At 43.6% G+C, this 25,504-nt stretch overlaps 1 protein-coding gene across 3 annotated transcripts in view; it reads right to left on the bottom strand.

Annotated features, from left to right (window-relative positions):
* Nucleotides 1–25,504, bottom strand: part of TRPC4 (transient receptor potential cation channel subfamily C member 4) — a 235,662-nt gene that overhangs the window by 145,107 nt on the left and 65,051 nt on the right. For all 3 annotated transcript variants that reach the window (XM_075919125.1, XM_075919124.1, XM_006124925.4), the window contains one exon: nucleotides 4,671–5,075. In XM_075919125.1, the coding sequence (XP_075775240.1) occupies nucleotides 4,671–5,048 (378 nt within the window). In that variant the 5' untranslated portion in view covers nucleotides 5,049–5,075. The remainder of the gene's footprint in view (nucleotides 1–4,670; nucleotides 5,076–25,504) is intronic.

The following is a 25,504-nucleotide window of genomic DNA, read 5'->3' as shown; positions in this document are numbered from 1 at the left end:
TTGAACAAGGACTTGACATTTGTTAGCCTGTGGCCTTTTTGTCAGGCATATACCTTTTGCGGTTTCTGAAAATCTGCCCTAATGTAAAGTTATAGGCCTTTGAAACATTCTAGACAGCACATGCTTAATGGAGACTTCTTAGAGTTTCTCAGCTAATTCCCCAAAATATTCTATCCACACTAAGCATATGCCAAGCCCAGGGCAAAACAGGATTTCCCCTGCAATTCTACACATCCATTAATACATATTTTTGCAATACACCCTCTGGAATTCAAATCGGATAACTTAAATTAATTCTACCTGCGGAAGAGCTACAACACAGATTTGTCACTCTACTAATCCATTATTTCAAAGACTTTGAAAAACTCACTGTCTAACTTTCCCACTTATGTGATTCAAAAATGCCCATGTAATGAAATAGATGGCATCTCATACATGGTGTCAGCTGCACACACATTTAATATGTTTAATACAGTGAAATAGAATGATACAACAATGACTTATTTATCCTAAAGTTGAAAGGAAAAGAAATTTTCTGAGAAAGATATTCTGCTATCAGTCAGGATAACGGGCAATAAGATCATAGCAAATGGCTTTTGAGACATATGGTTCTGAAAAATTAATAGTTTGGAAGTGTGTAGATAAGTTTTGTCAGCTTAGCCACCTTAAATTCTGTTATTCTCTCTTATATGTGAGCCATCAGCTGGGAAAACTTAGAAAACATACTGCAAGTGACAAAAAATTACCTTTTCCTGAATTGTTATGGTGAATGACACAAAAGCCTATCGTACAAACTAAATGACAGAAGGAGTCAAGTAGAATCCAAATCAATTAAATATGTACACCTCATTAGTAGGCACCAGAAGCCACCATAGAGATACATATAATGATAATATCTTCAAAATCTTTGGGTGCCAGGGCAAACACAGGCATGTGAGAGTAAATATTAGTCTATTTAAAGGGACAATAGAAGAACATAAGAATGTCCATACTGGGTCAGACCAAAGGTCCCTTCATCCCAACATCCTTTCTTGCAACAGTGGCCAATGCCAGGTGTCCCGGGGGGAAGGAACAGAACAGACAATTATTGAGTGATACATTCCTTGCCCATTGCCACCTTCCGGCACCTCAGGAAATGTGCTGCTTACCTGGAGCTATTCAGACAACCCAGGAAGTTTTTAGAGAGTGTTGAGGACAACCTCCTGGTGCAAGTGGTAAAGAAGCCAACTAGAGGTCATGCTCCTTTTCATTTGCTGTTCGCAAACAGGGAGGAATTGTTAGAGCATGTAGAAACAGGGCTGGCCTTACCATGAGGCAAACTGAGGTGGCCGCCTCAGGTGCCAGACTGGGGAGGGGGGCACCACTAGGACCCAGAGAATTGAGACCTTTCAAAGTTTTGGCCCAAGCGAGTGGGCATGGGAGCGTCATTTGAGCTCCCTGCATCAGGTGCCAAAATGTTGTGGGCCAGCCCTGTGTAGAAATAGGTGGCAACCTTGGCAGCAATGACCATGAGATGGTTGAATTCATGATCCTGACAAAAGGGGGGAAAAGAGAGCAGCAGGGTATGGACCTTGGACTTCAGAAAAGCAGACTTTGACTCCTTCAGAGAACTGATGGCAGTATCCCCTGCGAGGCTAATATGAGGGGGAAAGAAGTTCAGGATAGCTAGCTCTATTTTAAACAATCCTTACTGAGGCCACAGGAAGAAATCATCCTAAAAGAGACCTCAGGAGGTCATCGAGTCCAACCCCCAGCTCAAAGCAGGACCCACCCTAACTAAATCATTCTAGCCAGGGTTTTGTCAAGCTGGAACTTAAAAACCTCTAAGAGTGGAGATTCCACTACCTTCCTAGTCAACCCAGTCCAGGGCTTCAAATGCCTAGTGAAATAGCTTTCCCTAATATCCAATCTTGATCTCTACCTCTTGAGATCATTGCATCTGTCATCTGTCACCACTGAGAACAGCTTGGCTCCACACGCTTTGGAAACCCCCCTTCAGGTAGTTGAAGGCTGCTATGAAATCCTCCCTCACTCTTCTCTTCTACAGACTAAATAATCCCAGTTCCTTCAGCCTTTCCTTATAAGTCATGTGTCCCAGGCCCTAATAATTTTGTTGCCCTCTGCTGAACTATATCCAATAATGCAAGGCCAGAAACAGGACACAATAGAAAGGCAGTAGCCGGGCTGGCAGGCTTTACTCTCTACAGGGATGACTCTTTCGATATTACTTCCCAAAAAGCCCTGGATTGCGACTGGATGGAAAGGAAGAGACAGGATCCCCCATCCCATGCCCTACTTAAAAGAAAAGTCCCAGATGAGAGTACAAGCTCCAAACACTTGCAACTTAGAATCACTATCACTTCTGACAGAAACACAAGTGTGTTGAGGTCAGATGTGCTAACTGCTAGGCAACCTCACCGGCAGAGCACTATCATATGCTCCAATTTCATAGAGGAGGAATTAAGGTCTTCAAAGTTTAAGTGACTTTATGGAGAATCATGTGTTAAATGGAAGCTTACTGACGCCTTGTCTTGTACCTTAATCACAAGCCCATTCTTCCTTTGAATTGCCTCCTCCTACCTCTGAAATGATGCTATACGGTAAGAAATAACAGAAACGGGGCAAGCACAAAATGAATCTAATTTCCATATATTTATGCTGCGATAAAGTCATTGCTCTATAAAGATATTATGCTTGTACTACGAAGCAAAGAAAGCAGACATACACAGTTGGGTAAGGACCCAACATATTGCATTCTTTCACCAAAAATAACATTGAATTCCTATTATTTTATTGACAAAAAAATTATACATTTTACTTATCATCTGCAATTATATCCATAGCTTATACCAGATACTGTAATTACAGGATATTGTATGCATTGCCTATGAAAGGGCTCCAATTATTTCAATGCACAATGCATTTAAATGCACTAATATAGTACCTATAATATATGGAAATTAGAATAGACAAGAATAGAATAGAATCTTACATTTTTTATATAGTAATTTTCATCCCAGAGGATCCCTAGGAATCTGACAAATTCTAATTTACATCCTACCCTACCTCAATAGGCCTTTACAATTGGTCAGGTGTGGAGGATGTTGGCCACCTAATAGAAGATGGCTTAGTGCAATCAGGAGACACACCTGGAAGCCTTCTTCAGTTTACTAAAAAAAAAAAAAAAAGGATTTTCTATATAATGGTGCATCTTATAAGGGATGATAGGAAGAAAAAAAATAGGTTGCACCTTAGCTCCTATGAGAGCAAGTTGGGGACCTATTTGCTATGCACACAATAAGGCTGAGGTTCCAATCATGGAGACTGGGGGTAATGCTGCCCATGCTTCATTGTCACTGAAGTTGTAGATGGTCTCCACATCAAGGGTGAAATCCTGACTCCATTAAAATCAGTGGGAGTTTTGCCATTGACATCAATGGGACTAAGATGTCACCTCCAGGGCATGTCTACACTAGGGAGTTATTTCAAAATAACTCTTCTCACTTTGAAATAACAAGTGGAGCATCCACACTAGCAAGCCTGTTATTTCAAAATAATAACTCCTGCTTGTGAAAAGGAATAAGCTTATGTCAAAATAGTTATTTTACGAGTTATTATTTCAAAGTAACTTATATTGAAATAACCTGGTAGTGTAGACAAAGCCAGTGTTCTATTCCTATTGCAATACCACATGAATCAGGATTTTGCCCTAATATATCCAGGAACCATTTCTTCATTTCTTCAGAGAAGGGCAACTAAAATGATTAGGGGTTTGGAATGGGTCCCATATGAAGAGAGGCTAAAGAGACTGGGACTTTTCAGCTTAGAAAAGAGGAGACTGAGGGGGATTATGATAGAGGTCTATAAAATCATGAGTGGTGGTGGAGAAAGTGAATAAGGAAAAGTTATTTACTTGTTCCTATAATATAAGGACTAGGGGCCACCAAATGAAACTAATGGGCAGCAGGTTTAAAACAAATAAAAGAAAGTTCTTCTTCACACAGCACATAGTCAATCTGTGGAACTCCTTGCCTGAGGAGGTTGTGAAGGCTTGGACTATAACAGGGTTTAAAAGAGAACTAGATAAATTCATGGAGGTTAAGTCCATAAATGGCTATTAGCCAATATCAGTAAGGAATGGTGTCTCTAGCCTCTGTTTGTCAGAGGGTGGAGATGGATGGCAGGAGAGAGATCGCTTGATCATTACCTCTTCAATTCACTCCCTCTGGGACACCTGGCATTGGCCACTGTTGGCAGATGGGGTACTGGGCTGGATGGACCTTTGGTCTGACCCAGTATGGCCATTCTTATGTTCTTATGTTCTAATGAAACAGCAGAATTGTCTGACTAGGAATTAATGTTCAAAGGATATGCCGAGTTTCAAACTGCATAGTTTCTCCAAAGCCATTCACTTACCCCTGAGAAGCACTTGTTTTTTATTCCTCTGCGTATTAGCATGAATTAGATTATCTTCTTGAACAGACTACCCAACAGTAAGAATAGAGGTACTCAAATCAACATGAAAACTATGTAGATCACATTGGGAACAGCCCATGTTGAATTTGAAATAGTCATTTTCTTTCCTGATCTTGGCACCCATTTGACCATTCTTGCCTTACACCTATAGAAACTTGCATGCAAACCAGAGCAAGAGGGAATTTTGCACATACCTGTTTCTCCCCACTAGGCTTTTTGTGATTTAATAAAAGTTCCACAGCTCCAACGACCTCCTTTCGTATTGCATGCAGCAGAGCATCTCCAACATATACATTAAAGCTTAAGAGCAACTCAATGAGCTCTAGGTTCTCATTTTCAATTGCAATGAGCAGAGCTGTTCTTCCAAGAGGATCAATGCAATTAATATTGATCTTGAAATAAATTTCGGCTTCCTCCAGAGCTTTCTTCACACTGGCATAATCTCCTTTCTCCACAGCAATCAAGTAGGCTTTCTCAGCAGGGGAGAGCTCAGACTCTGCTCGAACTATCCGAAGAGGGATGCGATCTCTGTAAGGGGCATTGACACTTCTTTTGTAATAGAACTGGGCCATATTTTATGCCATTCTAATGCTTTGTCTCTGCAATTAAAAAAAGAGAGTGTGCATCAGCTAAGCATTTCTGGCATACAATTCAGCTTATTATTACTATTATTTAGATATGTGTTACAGTAGCATTTAGAGGTGCTGTACAGACAAAGAGTAAGAGACTGTGTCTGCCCAGAAAAGCTTGTGTTATAACACAACACAAAGGGCAGAATAGGGAATAGAGAAACAAAGTGGTAGTGATCAAGCCAAGCAGTCGGGTGTTCTCCTATTGAGTCTGGTACTATATCAACTATATTTTGCTCTTTCCCAGCATAGTCTATCAAGCCTAAGATGGACCTAATTTTCACAGTTCAGATCCAGATGTGAACTTGCTAAAATCTGTGGTATCTGTATGTGATTCAGCTTTGTCACTATTAAAGGAACATATTCTGCCGTGGTGTCCAACCATTTCTGAAGCCACTATAGTGAATGTAGAGCATAAGAACATAAGAACAGTCATACTGGGTCAGACCAAAGGTATCTAACCCAGTATCCTGTCTTCCAACAGTGGCCAATGCCAGATGCCCCAGAGGGAGTGAACAGAACAGGTAATCATCATGTGATCTCTCTCCTGTCATCCTCTGACAAACAGAGGCGAGGGACACCATTCCTACCCATCCTGGCTAATAGCCACTGATGGACCTAACCTCCATTGAGTTATCTAGTTCTTTTTTGAGTCCTGTTAGAATCGTTGGCTGTGTCTACATTGGCAGGATTTTGCGCAAAAGCAACTACTTTTGCACAAAATCTTGCCACCTGTCTATACTGGCCGCGAGTATTTGCACAAGAACACTGACTTTCCAATGTACAAAATCAGTGCTTCTTGAGCAAATACTTTGACGCTCCTGCTCAGGGATAAGCCCTCTTGCACAAGAGGCCAGTGTAGATAGCCAATGTTACTTTTCTTGCGCAAGATAGCCCGATGACTAAAATGGCGACTGGAGCTTTCTTGCGCAAGGTAGCATCTACACTGACATGGATGCTTTTGCGCAAAAGCACATCTTTTGCGCAAAAGCACATGCCAGTGTAAATGTTCTCTTGTGCAAATACTTTTAATGGAAAAACTCTTCCGTTAAAAGTATTTGCGCAAAATCATGCTAGTGTAGACATGGCCACTGTCTTCACAACTTCCTTTGGCAAGGAATTCCACAGGCCGACCAGGCACTGTGTGAACAAAAACATCCTTTTGTTTTTTTTAAACTTGCAACCTATTAATTTAAATTAGCGGCCCCTAGTTTTTATGTTATGGGAACAAGTAAATGACATTTCCTTATTCACTTTTTTCACTCCAGTCATGTTTTTATAGACCTCTATCATATCCCTCTTAGTCTCCTCTTTTCTAAACTGAAACGTCTAAAGTCTTTTTAATCTCTCTTCATATGCGACCCGTTCCAAACTCCTAATAATTTTTATTGCCCTTTTCTGAACCTTTTCCAATACCAATATATCCTTTTTGAGATGAGGCAACCATATCTGTATGCAGTTTTCAGGATGTGGGCATACCATGGTTTTATATAGAGGTAATAAGTTATTCTCTGTCTTATTCTCTATCCCTTTTTAAATGATTCCTAACATTGTTTGCTTTTTTGACTGCCACTGCACATTGAGTGGATGTTTTCAGGGAACTATCCTCAGTGACTCCAAGATCTCTCTCGAGTAGTGATAGCTAAATTAGTCCCCATCATATTGTATGTGTAGTTGGGATTATTTTTTCCAACATGCATTACTTTACATTTATCAATATTAAATTCCATTTATTATTTTGTTGTCCAATCACTTAGATTTGTGAGATCTTTTTGAAGCTTTTCACAGTCTTTGTTCTAAACTATCTTGAGCAGTTTGGTATCATCTGCAAATTTTGTCACCTTAATGTTTGCACCTTTCTCCAGATCATTTATAAATAAGTTGAACAGGATTGGTTCCAGTACAAACCCTTGCAGGGGACACCACTTGTTACCTCTCTCCATTCTGAAAATTTACCATTTATTCCTACTCTGTGTTTCCTGTCTTTTAACTAATATCAATCCATGAAAGGACCATCCCTGTTATCCCATGACTATAGCGAACTAGCCACACTCAACTGGCCAGATTGCTACATGTGGCTATTAGCTAACATGTTGGACACCACAGTGTCTAGCGAGTACTTTTGCCAACCATCAATTCCTGAATATGACTTGTAAGCTGGAGTTAGGAATTAAAAAGGCAAAGCAACAGTCATATGTTGTCTATGATCTTTGAAACATGTAAAAACAACCTCCCACCCCCTAAAATAATGGTTAATGTTTTGGTTTAATTCTTCACACATTCTAAACTAAAACAAATAGCCAATCATTATCATCACAAAGCAACTCTAATATCTCAAACATCACAAAGCATTACATTGCCTCTGTTGCCCATGTGAGACCATGGCAACAGCTGGTTCCTTCTGTCAGTCAACAATTAGCTGAGTACCCTTTGTGTCCAAAAGAAAGTATTAACACAACAGGATGTAAAATGTAAGGTTACATGATAAATAAAATACCCCCACGAAGTTCAAGTAGAAAAACTGAACTGTTAAGTGGCTAAAGAGACTGGGTGGCAAGGGACTTGTGTTCTCTTTCTGCGAGAGCTTGTGTAGTTCACATAGAACTCAGCCTCTGAGCCGTAGCAAGCCCCTTATGTTACAACCTCTCCATCCTCTTCAGGAGGAACACTGATGGGCTCCTAAGGGAGCCTTATCCAATCTAGCTCAGGCAGAAGGAGGATTTTTTTTCCTAAGGGCCTTGAGAATAGTGAGTCATAATAAACCAGAGGATAACAGGGGGAACCTGGGTCATTTGACAGTGATATGGAGAAAATCCTCTCAAAGAGAGGAAAAACCCAGTATAATACTGTGTGTCTCAAATCCTATTGAATAAACAACAAGTAATTTAACATAATCCTATATAAGTGGCATGAGGATAATTAGAAATTAAGCTGCATATATACCCTTGTTTTGTGTATCTTCTTTTCTAATGTTTTCCATTTAAGGGACATAGTAATTGTCAGGCTGGGCCAGAGAGCTATATAATACAGCATTCTGCCTTTGGCCAGGACATGATGGCTATGTCTAGACTGCATCCCTCTGTCAACAGAGGGATGCAAATCAAACATGTCGAAATTGCTAATGAAGCAGGCATTTAAATATCTCACGCTTCATTAGCATAAACATGGCCACCATTTTTTTAAACGGAGTTTTTTTCGAAAAAACCGTCAGTCTAGACACGGATCTGTTGAAAATAAACCCTTTTTCGACAGATTCTGTATTCCTCAAAAAATGAGGTTTACAGGATCTGTCGAAAAAGGGTTTATTTTCGACAGATCCGCATCTAGACTGCCAGGTTTTTTTTGAAAAAACTCCATTTTGGAAAAAAGCGGTGATCGTGTTTATGCTAATGAAGCGCAGGATATTTAAATCCCTGCTTCATTAGCAATTTCGATGTGCCTAATCTACATCTCTCTGTCAACAGAAAGGTGTAGTCTAGACACACCCAATGTCTCAGAGGGAGATGTAAGAATTAACAGTAGACAGATGTGGGACAATCTGTGCCCACAGTAGGTCTCATCCCCGTCTTCAGTGACAGTGAAACTTGTTGCATGGACCCTGAGGGTATGCATTAACAGTTTGCTAGTGCACTTTGAGCTAGTCCTCTTTGAAATGGAAGCAGACAAATATGGGTTAGTCACACCCCAGCTTGCCGCAAACTAATTGTTCATGTAGACAAGATCTTAGTAGCTTAAGTTTTGACAAAAGAGATCTAATTTTTCCACACCATTTTTGTGATAAATAATTATGACCAGAGGGTGGCACACTTTGTTGCTTTTATAGGCAGCTCTCTACACCCAGTAAGAGAGAGCAGAATATCTGCTGCTTTTGTTATGGGTGTGTGACAGGAGAGAGATTTCCCTCTTTCCCACATTTTATTAAGGGAGAGTTAGCAAGAAACTGGACTGGGGACAAGGAATGGTGATAATACAAGGGCTACAGACAGCCCCCATACCCTGCACTGCTTGGTCCTTTATGTTCCAATAATTAGTAAATCTGCCTGCCATTTCCTTTGCACATGACCAAGAGGTACCTCCACCCTCCAGCTCCTGGCTGGAAATCATTTCTTCTTCCCTCCACATGGTGGATGAGCTGGTAAACCTAGGGTTTGTTATAATCAGTCCCTGCTCCATTACACCCTCCATTTCTCACCCTATTCTTGGTTTCTCCTTCCCATCAGTATTCCCCTCAAGTTCCTGCTTTCTACCTTCATGCACCCTCTCCTCTCTGGGTTCCTGTTATCTATGTACACATTGCTCCTCCACCGCCACACCTGCCCACCAAAGGCTTCTGCTTACTCACCCTAGATCCCTACCACTCCCTGTCCTGGGCTCCTGCTTTCTCCCCTCCTCTCCTACAACTTCCATTTGGCCCACAAGGTTCCTGCTTCCTCCATCCATCTCATTTCTCCCCGTCTCTGCTCTGGTTCCCTGTTTCACTGTCTCTATCTTCCTTTCCTCTTTCATTCCTGCTTCCCCAACTACCACTGTCTCATTCTTGTAGTCTCTGCTGCCTTCCCTTATCCCACACAGCCACATCAATTCTTCCCTCCCCATGTCCTCATTTTTTCTCTTGCCACTGTGTTCTCCCCACTTTCTAGGTCCTTGCCACTTTCCCTAAAAATCCTCCTACGGCTCCCTTACTTCTCTTAGACTACAGCCCACATACAACCTCCCTACAAAGTGAATTAAGATGCTGTAGCAGTATGTGTAGGCAGTTGCAGGAGGAGGCAGGGAGGTGGGCGGGGAGGAGAGATTCCTCTGCCTGCAGCACCAAGCAATCCGTATCCTGACTTCCTGAGAATCAGACTTTTTTGGTGCATCAATTATCATGGAAACAAATAGAGTTCTGCCTACAGATGACTAGAGTGCTCCCTGACATTCTGTGATTGATTGGGTGTGGTATCCCCAAGTTATTGTGCTACTTACAAACAGACAGAAATATCCCAAAGTGGAGTGTCAATAACTCTGGGGCTACGTCTAGCAAGTAGGAATAAGAGATCCTCCGGAAAAGGGCTTTATTCCGGAGGATCGCGCCAGTCTAGATGCTCTTTTCCGGCTTTTCCCCAAGCCGGAAAAAAAGCGGCGGCCATGTTTATTTAAATCCCGCGGGGGATATTTAAATCCCCCGCGGATTTCCCTATTCTGACTTGCCTGCTTTGCATGCCTCTTCCGGAGAAGGGGCCAGTCTAGACGTAGCCTTGATGTTCCTGGTGTCCTAATAAATGTCCAGTCCTTTGTGAATCTTAACTTCTTGGCCTTGATGACTTCCTGGGCAGTGAGTTCCATATTTTAATTACTAACAGAGTGAAAAAGAATGTCCTTTTATCATGGCTGAGTTGTACACCTGCTACCTGAATTTTTACTGTTAAAACACACCATTATTTCTCCTCTTTTGCCCGGGAGTGAGTTTAGAACTCTCTCTTAAGCACTATAAAAAATAAACAGGGTATCTTCATCCCTAGTGAAACTCCATTGATTTGGAAGGAGTTAGAAATGAATTGGCCTCATGAGTTCGGAAAAGATGGGTATGCTTATGGAATGATATGAGCTGAATGATTTATAGCAGTAGTTCTCAAACTTTATGACCCGTGGACCACCTGGCTAAATGCAAAGCTTTCCACGGACCACCAGTTGCTAATGGAAACTCAACGTTAATTACATAATTACGCCCAACCCATTTTGATAGTGCTGCAGCTAGGGAGAATGGACTAATATAAATTATTCAACAGATTAAGCATTTCAACTTTCTCATGTTCGTTTATCAAACTTCATTTTAAATAAAGTAAAATATTAATTTATGTCCAACACAAAAGGTTGCAATGTTTTTCTTTATTTATGTCAGGGGTGGGGAACCTTTTTTGGGGTTGGGGACCACACACAAGTGTGAAGCAAAAAAAAAAAACTCCTCCAAAAAACCCCAACCCTTACTGGTGTGGCCCCCAACTGAGACACCTCACTCTTCCAGTGCTCCAGCCCCATGGAGCAAGGGGAAGGGACAGGGAGGACTGAGGATTAGGGCTTCCCATAGGCCAGATTCACTTTTCTGGGTTCCAGAGGTAATGGATTTTGTGGACCCTCTTAGGCTCTTGGGTGGGGACAAAAATGAGGGGGTTAGTGTGTGGGACAGGGCTGCCAGTGAGTGGGACAGGTATTGGGGTGCAGGATGCAAGGTCTGGGTGGGAGGTAGTGTTCAGAAGCAGACTGGGAGTAGAGTGTCTAACTAGGGTGAAGGGAGCAAGAACTAGAGGAGGGTACAGTGTGTGGCCAAGAAGGAGGGTTCAAGAGCAGTGGTGGATGCAAGAGCAGGGTGAGGGTAGGTGTCTGGCTAGGGCAGAAGTGCAGGAGCAAGGGAGGGTGCACGAGGGGACTTGGGGTAGATGTCTGGCCAGTGGGGAGGGTACAGGAGCAAGGAAGGGTACAGGAGAAGGCTGGAGTTAGAGTGTCTGGCCAGGAGGGAGGGTGCAGAGCATGGGTGGGCAATAATTTTTGATGGGGGGGGGAGCACTCCAAGAATTTGGTAAGTAATTGAGAGCTGCATTCTTACATTATTAATGGAGGAGGTGTGGCGATCTGGGATGGAGGTTGGGTTAAGTAGAGGATCATGCCCTGGGGCAACAGAGTAGGATCAGGCGGAGGTCCAGGGACTGGGAGGGGAGTGTAACCAGGGGTAGGGTGGAGAGGTTTGGGTTGTGACTTGGGACAGGTGATTGGTGCAGAGTCTGGGAAGGGTATGGGTGCAGGAGAGGATTCTGGCCAGGTGGAGGGGTGTAGGAGGAGGGAGTGCAGGGCCTGAGAGGGAATTGGGACCTGGGACAGGAGTGCGGGACAGGATGCAGGGTCTAGGAGGAGATTGTAAGCTGGAACAGGAGTGCAGGAGGGGGTTCAGGGACTTGAGCTGTAACCAGGGACAGTGGATTGGGGTGCAGGGCCTGGGAGGGAGTTGTGACATGAGATGGGGCATATGAGGAGATGCAGTGTCTGGGAAGGTCTATGGGGTCTGGAGCAGGGGGGCCGAAGGTTTGGATTACATGAGGTGGGGGGGGGCAGAGGTTTGGGGAAGGGAGGAGCTTACTCTGGCTGGGAGACCTTACCTGGCTCCCAGCCAGCAGCCCAGCAGGTTCCTTAGTCAGGGTCCCTGCAGTCCAGCCCCTGTATCTACTCAGGGGAGCTGCAGGAGCCATGTTTACTGCTTTGCACTGAATGCTGTAAAGTGGGGGGGGGGGGGGGGGAGTGGGGAGAGAGACTAGGACAGAGGGGCACTTTCCATGCTGACTATCCTACAAATAGGCAGCTGCTATTAACCGAAACTGGCCAATGGGAGCTACTGGGGGCGGAGACAGCATGAGGAGCCTGTCACCCCTCCCTCCAGGCTTTTGGCATTCAGAAACACAAACACACATGTGACCCTGCAGCTGGCTTTCCCAACTGCCAAGTGGGGGCAGGGCAGGCAATGGGCTGGCTGAGGCTCTTGTGGCCACATTGGCCCCCAGATTATTATCTTTGCCCAGCCCTGCTATAGGAGCAAGTTGGAAGTGTGGGGTATTTGTGGTGGGGTAAGGGGAGGATGGAGAAGTGAGGGGGATTGGGGTGCAGGGACTGGACATGGGGGGAGCTGCTTACTTGGCTCCATACCCTTGTGGGTTCCAATATGGTCTCCCACTGATCCCATTGGCTGCATCTCCAGCCAATGAGAGTGGCAGGGAAAGCCCATCATTATGTTGGCATTCCCCCAACCATCTGGGTGGGAGGGAGGCAAGCAACTCAGTGTTGAGCCACTTGTTCTGCTCTTTCTTCAAATTCCTTCCCACCTTCCCCCCCCCCCGCCCCCCCAGTAGGGAAAGCCCTTATTTATGCTGCTGTCACGGGATTGGGATTTCTTGACATTTCCTCCCCTCCCCATGGGGAAAGCCCTTAATTATGCTGCTGTCCTAGGTCTGAGCTTTCTTCACACTTTCTCCTCCCTGCGGGCAAAGCCCTTAATTATGCTGCTGTTCCCCCAGCTGATCTGGGCAGGAGGGAAGTGAGAAACACAGCACGGCTCTGCTTTCTGTCTCTTTTGAGGCAGCTTGACAGGACAAGTCAGACTACCAGCATGTTCCCTGTTATGGGAGGACAGGGTGGAGAAGGGAGGGACGGGGTGGGGCAGAATTAGCTCAAGCTGAGGAACACTTGTGAGGAGTTCACAGACCACTAGTGGTCCAGGGTCCACAGTTTAAGAACCACCGGTTTATAGGAATAAAAGTTCTGACATTATGTTGAACATTTTATTTCATATGGTATTATTCTTAACTCTTAGATGGGCATTAAGAGGCTTCAGACTTTCAGAAATCTCTAGAGAATATGACACTAACATCTTCCTTCTTCAATCCAGGAAGAACAAGGAAGAACAAAAACAAAGTGTAATCTTTCCCCTCCTTGCTGCTGACATACCTTTAAACAAACAGTTTCCTAAGTAAAACTTTCCTTCTTTTGGTCATTGTTATTGTTTAAATTATGGGGGTTTTTCTGTGTTTCCAGCAAATAATTTCACCTTGTGATATATTTAAAAAAAGGAAGAAGAAAAAAATCTGGGGAACTAGTCACCTCAGTCCCCAGAAAAATCATGGAGCAGGTCCTCAAGGAATCAATCCATTTGGACGACAGGAAGGTGCTCAGAAACAATCAACATGAATTCACTAAGGCAAGTCATTCCTGACCAACCTGATTGCCTTCTATGATGAAATAACTTATTCTGTGGATATGGGGAAAAAGGTGGACATGATCCATTTGACTTTAGCAAAGCTTTTGATACAGTCTCCTACAGTATTCTTGACAGCAAGTTAGAGACAAATAGAGTAGATGAAGAGATCCAAAAAGCTAGCTAGATATCAGACTCAATAAGTAATGATCAATGACTCAAAATCTAGTTGGCAGCTGGTATCAAATGAAACACACCAGAGGTCAGTCCTGCCCCTAGTCTTCATTAATGATCTGGATGTTGGGTTGGATTGCACTCTCAGCAAGTTCATGGGGGAGGGGTAGATACACTAGACTAGAGGGTAGAGATAAGATTCAGAGTGACCTAGACACATTGGAGAATTGGGCCAAAAGAAATCTGATGAGGTTCCACAAGGACAAGTGTACAGTCCTGCCCCTAAGACAGAAGAATCTCATGCATTGCTGCAGGCTGGGGACTGACTGACTAAGGCTATGTCTAGACTGCAGGCTTCTTTCGGAAGAAACTTTTCTGGAAGAGATCTTCTGAAAAAACTTCTTCTGAAAGAGAGCGTCCATACAGCAAACAAAGCAATCTGCTTTTTCAAAAGATAGCGTCCACACTGAATGGATGCTCTCTCGCATTTAAGTTGGGATTACTATGAACCGAGTGGCCACCAGGGCACCTGTGCTTTTTCCTCTTCTTTTGAAAGAACTCCCTCTTCCCCGTCCACACATGCCTTTTTCCATAAGAGCTCTCTTGGAAAAAGGTTTCTTCCTCATAGAAAGAGGTTTACCAATGTCGAAAAAAACCCATGTTCTTTTGATTTTTCTTCCGAAAGAATATGACTGCACTGTGGAGATAAGGGAAGTTTTTTCAGAAAAACGGCTGTTTTTTTAAAAAAAATCTCTGCAGTGTAGACATACCCTAATGGCAGTTTTGCAGAAATGTACCTGGGGGTTACAGTGGATGAGAAGCTGGATATGAGTCAACAGAGTTGCCAAGAAGGCTAATGGAATATTTGTGTTGCATTAGTAGGAGCATTGCCAGCAGATCGAGGGAAGTGATTATTTCTCTCTATTCAGCACTGGAGAAGCCACATATGGAGTGCTTGTCCAGTTTTTGGACCCCCCACTACAGAAAGGATGTGAACAAATTCGAGAGAGTCCTGTGGATGGCAACAAAAAAAGATTAGAAGGCTGGTGCATGTGACTGATTAACAGAGGCAGAGGGAGCTGGGCTTATTTAGTCTGCAGAAGAGAAGAGTAAGGAGGAGAGGTGAGTTTATAGGAGTCTTCAATTACCTGAAGGGGGTTCCAAAGAAAATGAAGCCAAACTATTCACAGTGTTGGCAGATGACAAGAACATTATGCAATGATCTCAAGTTGCAGTGGGGGAGATCCAGCATGGATATTAGGGAAAACTGTTGCACTAGGAGGGTGGTGAAGTACTGGAATGGGTTATCGAGGGAGATGATGGAATCTCCATCTCTAGTGGTTTTTAAGTCCTGGATTGTCAAAGCCCCAGCTGGGATGATTTAATTGGGATTGGTCCTGCTCTGAGCAGGGGGTTTGGATTAGATGACCTCCTGAGGTCTCTTCCAACACTAATATTCTGAATCTATAATATGAGGATTTTATCTGAACCAAAAAGTTTAATATGTAATTAGTGCATAGAGATTGGTTGCTTCCTAACTAGTTTACAGTATATGCATGAGTCATAAACATGCATAGGTATTTACAGATGTACCAAGCTACCAGTTTTGGGCTTCACCCTGTCTACAGATAAGTGGACGTGAATGGTCAAACATCTTGACACAGATTCACAGAGGCACATGTTAGTATCTTTACTCAGAGCTAGATGTGTCCTCAGGCAGAAATAGCAAATGGGGAAAGGAATTCTAGGGGTTTTCCTTACAAGTTTTCTCTGAATTCTTCTGCTGTGGACTGGGTTTATTCCCCTCATGAAAGAAACCAGTGGTCCAGTCCACCAATCCAATGGGAGGGGGACTGAGAGGAAATGAGGACATTTATGATGGTTTCTGAAGATCTGCATGGTCGTCCTAAGGATTGTGCAACTTGCTGGCAGGGATCTTTGCAGAATCATTGCAACAGAGGAGGAACACTACCAGCTAAATTTAAAAATTAAAAGACATATCCCTACCCCCCTGCTTAAAGTACAGAGAAGGCAAAGCTAAACAAAGATGGACTTATAACTAATTTCATCTTCCACAGACCCTCCCAATCTGATATAGAACCAGAGGAATGATATTGAAGAGACAAATAGGTGCTCTGACTGGAACATTAGAAATCATAAGAAGCTTGTCACATTCAGAAGGCAATATACAGCCTTTGTGCCAAATTTCTATCCTGTGTTCCATGCAAGCACTAAAGTCTATGGGGTTGCACCTGGTGTAATAGAGGGCAGCATTTGGCTCTGTAAATCTAACATAGAACTTGATGAAGCAATTCAGAGACTGAGAAAGGAGATCTTGCAGATAGAGGGCCTGATCCTGGGAGATGCTTTGTTTCTCTGGCAAAGAGGTCAGTACTCACTGCTCTCTATGAAGTGAGTGAAATAAGCAGAGGGAATCTTGTACCTCTCAGAAAATGCTCATTACTTGGTAGGATCAAACCTGCAATGAGCAAGCACTGGAGCGGTAAATGAGCAAAAAAGCCTGAATGTTAAACTGGCTTACTGGATGTAAGTGTCTCCTACCACTGTGTTATACTTAGGAAAAATCGATCAGCTAGAATTCAACATGCAATGAAATCAGGGCTCCTGCCACCCTATAGATAATGAGGAAAAATGTGAAAAACAACTCTACTTACACAAATTAATAGAGCAACATTGATCAGCACTGGTTCTCAATCTGTGAGGTTAAATTTACATGATATCCTTCAGTTTATTGTATCTTTCACATATGGTTCCTCTGAACATACCTACATTTATTTTTCAAGATTGGACAAACCCTTTTCTAACTTCATTAAAATGTAGAACAAAAAAAGTTTCACTGAAATATTCAGAAACACAAGCCTTATTCTGTAAAGGAGACTACACATTTCAAAATTATGTAAGGATCATTTCTTTTTAGAGCACTGGAAATATTGTGTTTTGAAAAGTCTGCATTTTGCACACATCTCCAAATAGAGAATTACTTGCAAAAAAGCATTTAACCATGGTTTTTCATATCTAGAAAAATCATCATCCGCACAGCTGGTCAAATTATTCAGTTTAAATCATGTAGCTTACAAATGTTGCTATCTTTCTACAACTATTTGCACATAGCTGTTTTGCATAATGCTAGAGATGGTTGAACAAACAGTTGGAATGTAGTTTAATTTTATAAGTCAATCATATAAAATTCTGTAATTTGACCAATTTACAATACAGGCAGTCCCCGGGTTACGCGGATCCAACTTATGTCGGATCCGCACTTACGAATGGGGCTTTTCTCGTCCTGCTGCCTGCGTCCTCCGGGGTGAGAAAAGCTGCTCCGTGTCTCCCTGGTCCACTGGCCCCCCCTCCCCCAGCAGACCAGGGAAACGCGGAACAAAGCCGCGGAGCACCCGGGCGGCGGGACCGCCGAGACGCGCCACGGTCCTGCCACCCGGGTCCTCTGCGGCTTTGCTCTGCGTCTCCCTGGTCTGGTGGGGGAGGGGGCCAGCAGACCAGGGAGACGCGGAGGACCCAGGCAGTGGGACCGCAGTGTGTCTCGGTCCCGCCGCCCGCGTCTCCCTGGTCTGCTGGGGGGGGGGGCGCAGCTAGTGCGCCCCCCTCTCCCCAGCAGACCAGGCTTTTCTCAGGACGCCTGTGGTAGAGCAGCTGGGGCACTGCTGGTTGGTCCCGCAGCGCCGCTCTCGGCACTACTGGACCAACCCGGCAGCACCCCAGCTGCTCTGCCCCAGGCGTCCTGATTCAGCCACTGCTGGTCAGTTTCAGCAGCGGCTGAATCAGGACGCCTGGGGCAGAGCAGCTTGGGTGCTGCTGGGTTGGTCCAGTAGCGCTGAGGAGCGGCGCTATTGGAGCAACCCAGCAGCACCCCAGCTGCTCTGCCCCAGGCGTCCCCAAGTCAGCCGCTGCTGAAATTGACCAGCGGCTGACTACAGGAAGCCCGAGGCAGAGCCCCAGGCTTCCTGGAATCAGCCGCTGATCAGTTTCAGCAGCAGCTGACTTGGGGACGCCTGGGGTTCTTAAGTTGAATCTGTATGTAAGTCGGAACTGGCGTCCAGATTCAGCCTGTTGAAACTGATCAGCGGCTGATTCCAGGAAGCCCGGGGCAGAGCAACTCTGCCTCGGGCTTCCTGTAGTCAGCCGCTGGTCAGTTTCAGCAGCTGCTGAATCTGGATGCCAGTTCCGACTTACATACAGATTCAACTTAAGAACAAACCTACAGTCCCTATCTTGTACGTAACCCGGGGACTGCCTGTACATACTATGCAGTGTGTACACTATATAAATTAGGACATGTTAAAAGACAAACTTCCAAAGTATATTGCTGTCTATTAATAAAATAAACCATTAAAATGACTATTAAAATGGGAAAGTCATTTAGATACAATTTATGTGGAACCAGAGCAGATGAAAATTGGAAAATTAGCACAAAATACTAAATTAAAATTAATGTCATGTAGACTTCTGGCTTTTACCCCCCAATATAAAACGAATTTGTCTAAGCTTAGCTGGCCCTATTTTATGTTTATGATGCCCTCACCAATGAAGGCATTTTGGATTTCTATTCAGCCTCAGCTGCATGTGCAGCTTTAATTCAACCCCCCCTCACACATATGGATTACAATACAGTCTTCAATTAAACAATCACATACTTTTCCCCGCACAGACACATGCTTCTTCTGCATACTTCTCCCTGGCCTTACACTCGGCGTAACCCACACTAATACTCCCTTTGTGTCTTCTGCCCCTTTTGGGCATATGCCTGGGGAAGATGGCAAATGACAGGCTGTCTCTTTCAGTGCTGTACAATTGGATGGGAGACAAGCACATGGGTTAATGGTAGGCTGCCCCCAAAAATCCACAGGAGTGACTTCTGAAGTTCCCCCATTGATCCACGGATCTTCTTGAAGGGAGAAAGGCCTGTTTTAACTCATGTAGATTTGGGTGTATATTTTACCCTATTGCAAGCTCAGCGGTGGGAAGGTAGCATGTGCTACCATGATGTCTAAGGAGCATTTTGGATGTTGTTTGCAGGTTTGCTTTCAGTTCTGTGAGAAACCAGCCAATGGGAGCTGTGAGACTATGCTGGGGGCAGAAGCAGTGTGCAAAAGCTCTCCCTCCCCCCAGGCTCACAGTGTTCAGAGATGCTGGAAGCACTGTGCAGGGGCAGGGCAGACAGGGCGCCTGTCCCACTTATACTACATCTGGCTTAGGCGCCTGCTGGGCTTTGGGCTGGATCCTGCAACTCGGTGGACTGGATCCAGCCCCTGGGCTATATTTTGCCTGTCCCTGATCTAGACCATCCCTGACAGATGTCTGTCTAATCTACTCTTAAATATCTCCAATGATGGGGATTCCACAACCTCACTAGGCCTTTATTCCAGTGCTTAACCACCCTGACTGCTAATATCCCTTGCTTCAATTTAAGCCCATTGCTTCTTGGAATGAGGGGTCAAAACGAGAGAGCCAGAGGGAAACCAAGCAGAGAACCCCAGACAGTGTCCATTGTTCCTCAAAGGCATTCAGGAAGCCAGTGGACATGGCCCAGAAGACCTTCGCCTGTATCCATGACCTAAGGGAGGAGCAAAAATAGGCCCTATACTTGCTGAGCAACTCCTCATCTGCATCCTTCTCCTGGTGTGGCAGATGACCACCATGGCCAACACCAGGAGGTCGATGCAAAGGTCTAGCATTTTCATGGTCCCACTGATGGGGTGTGCAAATATCAGGAGATGCAGGGAAAAATGCAGCTAGAACTTGAGGGTGGGGCAGGAATAGTGGCTGTGCCCTAGCACACTAAGGGTACGTCTACACTGCACGACTATTTCGGGATACCAGAGGTTTTCCAAAATAATTACCATGCATCTACACAAGCTGTCAATTATTTCAAAATATTTTTTGAAATAACAGGCACAAGGGATAAGCGATGGCTCGAAATAGTGTGTTATTTTGAAATCTGGCACTGTGCACCAAATTTCAAAATAAGCTATTTCAAAATAGTTTAGGGTGCTGCGTAGTTGCACCCTTAGTGTAACTGTGCACTGCACCAAGATCTCCCTCATACCACAGAAGGGGCAAGTGTTGGGAAATTGGTGAATAACACCAGGTTCATGTTCATGGCTCCATGAAGAAGACTTTAGAAAAGCAGCTGAGCAAGCAGCTAAGCTTTGGCTGTGGGTTTGCCTCATGCTGAAATCCAGTAAAAGACAAACAAATCAGTAGGCTAGAGAAGAGAAACATAAATCTTGAACACAATTACCAAGATTGCACTTTTCTACATTAGTTCTTGTCAAATTTAAGACTCAATACACATTCATTACTTTGGGTTGAATGAATTCTTTTCTTAATAAAGGTCTTACTATAACCCCATGAGATTTTACAGTGGTTGGTTGGGAATTTCATATAAACCATTTCAGAAGAGATGAAACACTTCAACCTCCATGTACAAGGTCACTCAAGCTGTTGTTCAAAAAGAATAAGGGGTCCTTTCTCAAGAGCGAAATGTGCCCAGGGAGGAAATGTAAGAGACATATGAAAATCATACCATTGGCTATTATGTGCAGGGTTTGTTTTCCCATTAAAATATGTGAAGTATGGACCAGTGGGTGACTTAGTGGGTATAAGGTCTACTTTAGTATATCAGCATCACTCTGAAGTCGACAAAGCTCCATCAGTTTATGGAAGCTCAAGAATTGGCCTGTTTAACACCACTCTTCTTCCAATAGGGCTTGAGTTGGCAGCAACACAGCACCGAATCCCGCTCACCTCACTCACACAACGAGCCCCAATTAGATCAGTGAGTAGAGTGAGCAAGATTCAGCTCACAGAGTTATTATTAGTTGCTAGCTGCTCAGCAGTATCAGTGAAATTAGCAGGTCTCTGAGTTCTATTCGAACTGGGTAGCTGCTTTCATTAAAAATCAACTGCAGCAGCCAGCTCTAATAGCCAGGCAGCAGCTCACACTGGCATTGTCAGGAAAGAGAGAGAATGAACATGGCGTCTTAATCATTTGTTACTCCTTCCTGGTGGATCTCTCAGGATCAGGGCCAAGGCATTTGGCGGAGCAACATAGAGAAACTTCCTTGCCATTGGCTCAACTGGACTTGTGCTGTGGATACACAGCAGACTCCCAATTGCAAGGCTGTCAGTCTGGCACCTACCTGGGAAGCAATCAAAAGCAAAGGAGATTACCCAGTGAATGCTTTGAAGGAGAAAATACTGCCTCCAATTCAGTTAACCTCACTGCCTTTTGGCCAGTCCTATCCTCAAGTTTATGAGAGAGGGACATTCTTCAGTTTCATCTTTTATGAAGTAAGGCTCTCAAGGCTCGCTGCACCAGCGTTTCTTTATTGAACAGTCCAATGGCAGGGCAGCCATTGTGCTCTAAGAGTGAAATCCTGAAGTATCCATGCAACATTGGCTTCTCCCTGAAAAGAGACCTGAGGGAGGCATGAGGAGGGCTACAGTGATTCTTCAACACTCAAGGGGATTTATGTGCACATGACTTCTGTGCTTCAGATAGGGAAGCTCCAAATGGAAGGTGTGATTTGGTTAAAAAGGATGTGGTTGGCACACTTCCTAACTATTACAGGCTCTCCTAGCTAATACAAACTTTCAAATATGGCCCATATCAGACATATACATTAAGCTGCCCCAAGAATGAACTTAATCACTCCATAAGCACCCTGAGCTGACAGGGAGCCAGCAGTGACCATGTCTGTGTATAAATATATTCACTAGTATAAACATCTTAATGCAGCCTGGTGCACTCAGAATCTTATATGGCTTTTTGAGGAGGTCCCTAAAGGAGACAGACTTTATTTAAAAATGAGTAAAATCTGAAAACCAAAGATAAATGAGGGGAGCTAGGCAGGCTTTTTAAATGACTGGATAATATCCTTCCCCATCCTCACAAATACTGGATCCAGAAAAAATTGTGGCTTAGAATCTCTTGTACATTTTATTAAAACACAAATAAAATCAAGTGATATCACTGAAACAAAGGTGCTATTAATAATATTAAACTCTCCAAGCTTTAGAACTCTCAAACCAAAATTAAACTGAGATCAAGTCAAAAGAACTAGACTCAAAATTTGATTGGTGTTCAACTATCAAGTTAGTTAAATCATAAAATTAATGCCCAAAGCAATCTATCCTTAGACAATTTTAAGAAGCTGGCTGGCTATTGGTTTTAAATTCCAGCTAAGGAATTTGACCAAAGTCAATCAAATCTGTAATTTGGATGGTTAATAGCTAAATACTGAAACCAAATTATTATCTAATCTTTACACTACAACCTCAAGCCAATTATAATACGATCTCCTTAGAATTTTATTCTTAGGTGCTAGTTGAACCTTTCCTCCTATTTTATAATACAGACTTTAAAAGAATACACTTGATAAGTTGAAAATTGATAGCTTTTTATGTACCAGAAGTTAGAGAAGACAAACTCAAGTCTCTCGAGGCTTTTAAACATCTAACACAGAACACACTGTGATTAGTACTTTTATGAGACATTATTTAGAACTGTCAAAACCTAAACCACATTTCTCTCTTGTGCCTTTCCTATGGGGACTTCATGCTCACATACATGCTTGTAGGCAACCACACTTTCACATCCTAATAATAAAAAAGGACAAAAAAAGGCTGGGATGTCTCCCTGTTAATAAAAACAAAGAGCAAAACCAAAACAGAAGTGCAGGGGGGGAGGAGTACTTAAAAGAGTTTTGCAAGTACTTCATCTCTCAGATTCTCTTGAATTCTCAATGAGTTAGAGTTGGGATTGTCAAGAGATTCATATTCTGCTGGGTACCATTTGTTGCTAGCAAGACTCATTGTATACCAGGAGGGAAGTGGCCAAAGGCTGAAGTGGCCTGTTTGTTACTGTCGTAACTTCCTCTTCCTGAGATGATCAATTTTGGAGGTTCTGGGATGTCAGTCTTCCCTCATGTGACTTGTTGACCTGGAAAATGACGCTTCTCAGGCTTATCCTTTATTCTTATGTTTTGCAAACTTGGCTTTCTCCACCTGCATTATAATACATCCCTCCAAGGTCTTTGGTCAAATCAAGTGAAGTACTGATTTGAAGCCATGCAAACTGGTCTCCTTAGTGAGTCCCACTTATATCAGCTATTTTTTAAATAGTTGGTATTTTATATACCTCAGAGCTGGTAAATCTGTGACAACACCTCAAAGCCCCCAAAGTCTAGATATGTGAGGCCAGTTTTGAAGGAGTTGGTATGGTGTAAACCAGATGAAAAGATTTTAAAAAAAGACATTATACCACCAACAGTTTATGGAAAGTTCAAAGTAAAAATCTTGTAAAATAGCTAAGGGGAGGGGACAAGACTGTCAGCCAAATCTAGACACTCAACATTCATTTTCAGTAAAATTAAAAATAAATTCAAACTTGTTTTCAGCCAGCTCCTTCTAAAAGACAAGGCATTTACAATTAATATTCTAGGTTGGAACTGGGCTACAGGTCAAACAGCTTATCTTTTTCATCTCTTCATTATGAATCGTTATTATAAAAGTTCACTGTGACAAAACCTTTTTGTAACACAACATTTTAAATTTTATATAGGGCTTGTCTTCTCATATAAGCTATCCTATCTGATACATAAGTCTGCTCTAGTATGTTTCATGTTATTTAAACAACATTACCTATTTGCCTCGGGACATAAATGGGAATTAAGTGGCTCTGAATATTTATAGTATTTAGAAGATAGATCAGTGGTCCCCAACCTTTTGGGGCTGCTGGGTGCCCGGGGGCAAGGCCACACACACAACCGGGGGTGGGGCCACCCATACGGCGTGCGCCCGGTGCTGGCGCCACCCATGCGCTGCACTCCCAGGGCCGGCGCCGGCGCTGCTCCTGTGCCGTGCACCCAGGGGTGGGGCTGCCCATACACTGTGCGCTGGGGCTGGAACAGCCCATGTGCTGCATGCCCGGGGCCGGCACCACTCCTGTGCTGTGCACCCAGGGCCGATGCCACCCCTATACTGTGCACCCAGGGGCCAGCATTGCCCATATGCCGCATGCCTGGGGCTGGCACTGCCCTTGCCCTGCGCACCCGGGGGCGGGGCCTCCCAAATGCCGTACTCCCAGGGCCGGCACTGCCCATGTGCTGCGTGCCTGGGGCCGGCGCTGCTTCTGTGCTGCACGCCCACAGCCAGGGTCGCCCCTGTGCCGCACGCCCGGAGCCGGCACCGCCCATATGCCACGCACCCGGATCCGGCACAGCCCTTGCGCCACGCACCCAGGGGCAGGGCCACCCAAATGCTGCGCACCCGGGGACACACAGGAAGCAGTATACACCTTTGTGGTACCTCCCAAATATGGGGTCTGACTAGGTACTTGTTCAACCAGCAACAACCTGTGGAGTTTGCACCACCATGTGTACTTAGGGGTTAGACTGTAATGAAGTCATACCCACAGGTATATTCATGTAGTGGAAATGCTCACTTGATTTGACAATCTGATAACAGCTAAAGAAATAGAATGGTTAGAAAATCTCAACAAAGGGGGTCCCCTGTAATAGGATTTCATCTATCAAGATAGAATCAGAGATAGGGATTACTCTGACATCTCAGCTAAGCTCCCACATAATATAGTCCAAAAGAATCTCATTCAGTGAACCCTGTATCTAGCCCAATCATTTGCAGTTGCAGAAGAGCATCATTTTCAGAAAGTGATTCCATTATGACTCAGTAAATGGATTAGATGGAAGTTCAGTACTTTCTTTCCTGTGAGGCCAAATAACTGATGCACCGAAAACAATCCCATAGTACAAGTAGCTAATTGTGCAATGATGAATGATTGAGAAAAATAAATTCCTTCTTTTACCCTTGTGACTTTCTCACCTGGAAGCTTCAGTTTTGATCAGCTTTATCTTAGCACGAACAGCAATAATTGCAGCTCTTTAGCTCGGTTTAAAATTCCTTTTTAACCTTGGATTCCATGACCTCTTACAATCATAAATGCCACACATGATCTTTGCAAGCTGAATTAAAAAAAACACACTTTTTTTCCTTTGTTTGTTCTAAATGTACCCTCCATGTCTTCCCTAACTGGAACAAGTGGAATATTAATTACAATAGTAAACATTTGTCATATGAAGAAGCGGGCTGTGCCTATGAAAGCTCATGATACCATTTATATATTTTTATTAGTCTCTAAGGTGCTACAGGAGCATTGTTGTTTTTTAATTTTTTTTTTAATTTACAGACTGTTACAACTGCTGCTCTGAGACTTTCCTGTGTGTGATTTTTTGAGACATTTAATTTTGTCCTAAAATTTTTATTTCAGTTTAAGGTCACAGATGTGTTCCTGAAATTTCCTATTGAGAGAAGCAGCATTGCATGAAGTCACAGGTCATCAAGGTCTTTCCAAACGTAAGGCCTGCCATGGTTTATGCATTGCAAATATATTTAAATTTTTAAAAAATCTCCCTGTGATATTGCTGTAATGGAATAAGTACATTAAGCA

The sequence above is a fragment of the Pelodiscus sinensis genome, chromosome 1 (genome assembly GCF_049634645.1).
Source record: "Pelodiscus sinensis isolate JC-2024 chromosome 1, ASM4963464v1, whole genome shotgun sequence".
Classification (NCBI taxonomy): domain Eukaryota; kingdom Metazoa; phylum Chordata; order Testudines; family Trionychidae; genus Pelodiscus; species Pelodiscus sinensis.
Note: the sequence above shows the minus strand (reverse complement) of the source record. Positions and strands in the feature narration are given on the sequence as shown.